This window comes from Purpureocillium lilacinum (assembly GCF_023168085.1).
Source record: "Purpureocillium lilacinum CBS 284.36 DNA, scaffold_1, whole genome shotgun sequence".
Classification (NCBI taxonomy): Eukaryota; Fungi; Ascomycota; class Sordariomycetes; order Hypocreales; family Ophiocordycipitaceae; genus Purpureocillium; species Purpureocillium lilacinum.
The window spans coordinates 133,436-139,961 of NW_027072111.1; the positions used below are offsets into that span (position 1 = coordinate 133,436).

At 55.9% G+C, this 6,526-nt stretch overlaps 1 protein-coding gene across 1 annotated transcript; it reads left to right on the forward strand.

Annotated features, from left to right (window-relative positions):
* Positions 1 to 4,765: 4,765 nt before the first annotated feature.
* On the forward strand, positions 4,766 to 6,098 carry PLICBS_000023 (uncharacterized protein; the record flags this gene model as incomplete). Its single annotated transcript, XM_018328484.2, has 1 exon — positions 4,766 to 6,098. A coding segment is annotated over one exon (1,333 nt), but the record flags the coding sequence as incomplete, so codon positions are not given.
* Between the last annotated feature and the right edge of the window lie 428 nt (positions 6,099 to 6,526).

Sequence of the window (6,526 nt, forward strand, 5' to 3'; positions counted from 1 at the left end):
CAAGGCGAAATCATGCCCCCATGCGAAGCGTTGGTGGACACAAGATTTGACACAGCTGCGACAAATACACACGTATTGGAGGAACCGCGCGAGGGCGTCGAGACGCGGAGGACAGATCTCGGAGCATCTCGAGCGTACGGCTCGAGGAGCTGCGAAGCAATATCATGACGCCATCCGACAACAGAAGAAGAAACACTGGAACGAATTCCTAGCGGACAATGACAATATATGGCAAGCGGCGAAATACCTCAAGTCGGGAGATGTCTCAGCGTTTGGCAAAGTCCCACACCTTCACCGGAGCGATGGCTCAAGGACTACGAACGTGAAGGAGCAAGCCGAGATACTGCTAACCACCTTCTTCCCTCCGCTACCGGAGATCATCGAGGAGGAGGGCGATAGGCCACAGCGCGGCGCGGCAGTGCCCATGCCAGACATCACCCCGGCTGAGATTGAGCGACAGCTCTTCGCAGCAAAGTCATGGAAGGCGCCCGGCGGCGACGGACTGCCCGTTGTGGTTTGGAAGCGGCTCTGGCCCAGTGTCAAGCACCAGGTGGTTGCGCTGTTCCGTGCGTCGCTTGAACAAGGGACCCTGCCCGAGCAGTGGAGGCACGCCAAGATCATTCCCCTGAAAAAGCCAGACAAGCCCGACTATGCAGTAGCAAAGGCGTGGAGGCCGATCTCGCTGCTGTCGACACTAGGCAAAGTCCTGGAGTCGGTGGTTGCGGAGAGGATCTCTCACGCGGTCGAGACATACGGTCTGTTGCCGACGAACCACTTCGGGGCACGCAAACAACGGTCCGCTGAACAAGCCTTGATGCTGCTACAAGAACAAATCTACGCCGCCTGGCGCGGTCGGCGCATCTTGAGCTTGGTTAGCTTTGACGTGAAAGGAGCGTATAACGGAGTGTGCAAGGCCAGACTCATCCAGCGCATGAGGGCCAGAGGCCTCCCGGAGGGTTTGCTGCGATGGGTGGAGGCATTCTGCTCCAACCGCACGGCCACGTTACAGGTTAACGGGCAGTCAACAGATGCGCGGATCCTTCCACAAGCAGGCCTGCCGCAGGGCTCTCCACTGTCGCCGATTCTTTTTCTCTTCTTCAACGCTGATCTCGTGCAGCAGCAAATTGATTGCCACGGAGGCTCTGTTGCGTTTGTGGACGACTACACAGCCTGGGTTACTGGCCCGACGGCGCAGAGCAACCGTGCAGGGATCGAGGCTATCATCAATCGAGCGCTGGACTGGGAACGACGCAGTGGAGCAACGTTCGAAGCAGAAAAGACGTCCATAATCCACTTCACCCGCAAGGCATTCAAGTTCGACACTCACGCATTCGCCATCAAAGGTCAGATCGTCGAACCGAAAAGACACGTCAAAGTGTTAGGGATGATCATGGATTCCAGCCTTAAGTACAAGGAGCATATGGCGCGAGCATCCGCCAAGGGGCTGGAGTCGGCCATGGAGCTCCAGCGGCTTCGTGGCCTCTCACCAGCCACAGCGCGACAGCTGTTCACGGCTATGGTCGCGCCAATCGTAGATTATGCCTCCAATGTATGGATGCATGCGTGCCGATACAACCGGGCCGGCCCGATCAATCGAGTGCAGAGGGCTGGGGCGCAGGCAATCGTCGGGACGTTCATGACCGTTGCCACCAGTATAGCTGAAGCAGAAGCACACATCCCAAGCGCCCAGGAGCGTTTTTTGGAGACGAGCCGTCAAGATGTGGACCGACATGCATACTCTGCCTACGACAAATCCACTGCGTAACGCGACGAAGAGCATCCGAAAGTTCAAGCGGTTCTGTCGGTCTCCCTTCTACGAGCTGGCGACAGCACTCAACGACATTCCGGTCGACGAACTGGAGACGATCAATCCTTTCTCTTTGGCTCCGTGGGCCGAACGGATCCGGACGATCACTGACGACGATGACGCAGCGACAGGCACAGAAGCGGGCGCGGATGGGGTTATGCATGTAGCAGTGAGCAGCTCAGCCCGTAATGGTCTTGTAGGGTCTGGTGCGGTGATCGAACTGTCTCCTACAAGTGGACAAGGAGCGGGACTTGAACGCCACTCCTTCACCCTTGGCCTGAGGACGGAACAGAACCCGTTCTCCGGAGAGTTAGCGGCCATTGCGCAGGCGCTCAGGTGTTTACCGGAGATAAGAAATCGGAGCGTGGAAGTATTGACAAGCAACAAGGCAGCCGTCCTGACCCTTCGAAACCCACGACAGCAATCAGGCCAGCAGTATGTCGACTCGATACACGAGACCATTGGCGTCTTGAGAGACCAGGGAAACGCAGTGACAGTTACGTGGGTGCCCGTCAGCAGCGAGCATGGGCTCCTGAAACTAGCCAAGGACGAGGCACGGGAGGCCACGCGCGAGGACGCGACTCCCGCAGCCAAGTTCCCTAGAGCACGATCAACGACACTGGGCATCGCAAGGGCAAAACAGCGGGCGGACAACAAGATCCCCAGCAACGTCGGGGATTACACCAAGAGAATAGACGGAGCACTACCTGGAAAACATACCCGCCAACTGTATGATCAATTAACATGGAAAGAGGCCAACTTGCTGGCACAGCTCAGGACAGGCATGGCGCGACTCAACGACTACCTGTACCGCATCAAAGCAGCAGCGTCGCAACAGTGCGCTTGCGGACACGCCCGAGAAACAGTAGATCACTTTCTCTTTCGATGCACCAGATGGACAGCATTTCGCACGGAGATGATGCAATGCACAGACACACAGCGAGGGAACATTTCGTTCTTCCTGGGAGGCAAGCAACGATCGGACAATGAGAACTGGGTACCAAACATGGAAGCAGTGCGCTCCACGATCCGTTATGCGTTAGCAACAGGGCGATTGGAGAACACGCGACATTGATGGGTCCTCGCCGGACCAGCCATTCACTACTAACCCCTCGCACATCACCCGTGCATCCAACAACAGGCGCCGCTTCAGCCGCCGTAGATAGGACTCTGAACACTTGAAGAATCGCCTTCAAGCTTGCTTGTTAATAAAATCACACACGGGAACAGGGCGTCATGACGAACAGGAAAGACAAAGAGATGGAGATGGAGAAGGTATGGGCTATTTTGAGACTTCGTCAAATTTGGAAGCGAACATGTAATTAAGCAGATAGTTGCTCTATTGGCCAGCTGGTCACCGGGCGTAATCAACTAGTGAGTGTACAGTAATCCGAACCAAATGCAAAGAAACTTGCAGAGAGCTTCGGGGGAACTGGGTAGCGAACAGGAAGAACAGGAGCGATTTCTGGATCACCCTGCCGCGGATCGGGTCTCATCCAGGGCGACACCCTCTTCTCAGCCCCTGGCAACATCAAAATCTGTCCTCGTCCCCTGGCGACGTACTTGAAAGAAGGCTTGCAGGACGAATGGTGTGGAACAAAATCGGCTTCCAGGACGTGGGATATGAAGCAAAGTCGGCTTGCAGGACGAGTGGTGTGAAGCAAAAATGGCTTCCAGGACGCGTGGTGTGAAGCATGCAGGCTCGCAGATGTGTGGTGTGAAGCTCGCAGGAGGTGTGGTGTGAAGCAGAACCGGCTTCCAGAATGTGTGGTGTGAAGCTCGCAGGACAAGTGGTGTGAAGCATGAAGGCTTGCAGTACGAGTGGTGTGAAGCAAAATCGGCTTCCAGGACATGTGGTGTGAAGCATATTGGCTTGCATGACGCGTGGTGTGAAGCATGCAGACTTGCAGGATGTGTGGTGTGAAGCAAAATCGGCGTCCGGGAAGTGTGGTGTGAAACTCCCAGGCCGTGTGGTGTGAAGAATGCAGGCTTGCAGGACGTGTGGTGTGAATCTCGCAGGACGAGGGGTGTGAAGCATGTACGCTTGCAGGTCGAGTGGTGTGAAACAAAATCGGCTTCCAGGTCGAGTGGTGTGAAGCTCGCAGGACGTGTGGTGTGAAGCACGGGATGCGAATGGGGCAGAGGAATGCGGGAGGAGGCAAAGAAGGATTGCAGCAAGAGGTAAGACCGGGGTGGGCACATGGGTGCAGACAAGGATCCGCGTCCCCTGTCATTCAGCTCACCACCAGCTTCTTTGCTTCACACCATCAACCTTTACCTCGCGATTCTCCACACCATCGCACTAGACACCCCTGTTCACGCTTGCCTGCAACGCTGACAGCCTCGTCTGGGCGCCCACAATGGCTCCTTCTGGGCGAAGCCCTGGAGTGGGCGGGAGAGTCAATCCGCAACTTGGCCGTCCCCCTTCCATCGTTGAAGCCTGCAGTGTGTGGAGGAGCCGAAACTGCCTCATATGAGAATAGAGTAGGTACGGCCACGGAAGGGTCTAGGGCCGGCTCCCCAAACCTCCGTGTCCAGTCTGTTCCGTCAACTTCTCTCGTCGCATGCCTGCCTTGATCGCTTCCCGCCGTCCCAGAAATTCTTGTTGTTCCAACCACAACCTTGTTTCCGGCGACCAACAATGTGACTTTCGTCGCGTGGGCGGAAGTTGCCTCGCTGCCCGGCGAGCCATTCGACTTGCCGACACAACTGTCTTCGACGGCTCCGCCACCTGGGACACCGTAAACCGCTCCTCTGACCTACGCCATAGAGTGGTCCATCGCCAACCACTATCTTACGCGTTCGGTGATCCGCTGCCCGGATTGTGGGCGGAGGCAACCGACCTGAGATGTCCTCGTCCGGCTCAGTACGTAACTGCCCCCGGCTACGGCCTGTCTTGAGTCCACTGGATTTAATATGGACTGTAGGCCGTTCTCCCCTGGGAATGCCAGGACAAAGAGTACCAGGCCAAAACAATTTACGAATCCCCTTCCGGCGAGCCAACCAGGCACTGTCCGAAGAGAACCTAAGACTCAAGCGCATTCTGAGAGAGAATGGCATCTCGTGGTCCCCGGTTGCGCAAGCGCACCTCAAGCAAATGGGACCAACCATGCGCCGGAGTCGACAGCGCAAGGCAAATGGCCCCGGCTGCCCACATCTTCCACCGGAGGTCATCCTACGCATCCTTAGATTCGCTCTAACAGGCGCACAGCCCATCATTGATCCCCTCAGCCCCACCACGTCCGAACATCTGACCGAGCAGGAGAAGGCGAGAGGCAACCAGATCGCCATCCACTTTCTCGCCACCTGCCGAGCACTGTACGCGGAAGGTACTCGCTACCTCTGGGAACGCAACGAGTTCACGTTCACCACTCCTCAAGCCCTCCGCCACTTCGCGGAATTGAGCCTCAACTTTCGCCACAAAATAACCAGCATCCGCCTTCGCATCGTGGCTCACTACTTCGACGACCAGCGACGCAAACACAAATTGGAACGGGATTACCACGAAGATCTCAAAGGAGACGTGAACCTCAAGGTCCAAATGAGACCCCAGGAGACACCTATCGTGCGTGGCGGATTCCGGTGCTACACTTGGACTCAGGTTGTCGACTTCCTCGCCGCTCTCCGCGCCCCGTATGACCCAGCTTACCGCGACAAGTACTACCCACGGCCCAGACTGCTCCCTGCCCTAACAACTTTGCGGATGGATTTCGTCAATTTTTCGAACATACTGCTTCCTTTGTCTGGGTCCGAGCTTCATGATATTGCGTGCCATGAGCTTGGATGTACGCTCAACGAGCTACAAATTACGGGGATGCCGCTGAGCAATGCCGGCACGAAGGCGTGCGCCGAGCTCAGTGGCCTGCTCAAGGACGAGGGACTCTACCTTGAGGGTTCAGCCTCATTCATTGCCTACTCAAAATCCCTGCAACCGTTGTCCGGTCACGATTGGTATGAGGCACTGGTCGTCCGGGCATGGAAAGGAAAGCCCGTGGGATTGGACTATAACGAGGATGTCGATGGCCATCTTGCAAACTCCATTGCCAAGCACAAGAGACTGGGAGCTACTCCCCCGGCGCCGCAAGAAGACGGCCACCCGACCTCTACGTGGGATGAGAACACAGTCATATGGAAGAAGGTGCCCACAACCCGCGATAGCGATGAGCGTACATGGGCCCTGTTCTCGCGCTCTAAAGGATACGAAATCGACGGCCTTGATGACAGTGACGGCGAAAAGGTCGGCTCCTACGACGGAGAGTCGTACCCAGAGTCGTCCTTCTCGAGGACATGATGGCAGATTATGTCGACTATGTACATGAAGTCAACAAGGCACTTGAATGCAATGATGTTCCATGTGGGTGCTCTAAGACCGATAGCGAGCAATAGTCAGAGATTCCCGGATATCCGCATTTGATGAGGACGAGACGCCATAATTAGAGCTTGAGTGTGTTATAATGGATGACCAGTGGTATTGGATTGCCGAGCCCTACGTGAAGAAATCTGTCCCGTGCATCGTCCCTGGCTTGCTACAATGCGCAGCAGAAGGTGAAACGGCATTCAGGAAGATTGTATTGTCGCAGAAATTAGCTTACCCGTGGAAGGTCGAGAAAATAGCATGGAATGTCCGCAGTGTGACATAACAAGGCAGAACAAGGCACGAAGCAATTGTTTAGTAGTAGAATCGCACGGGCAAATGTGCATCTGCATCGGGCTGCAGTG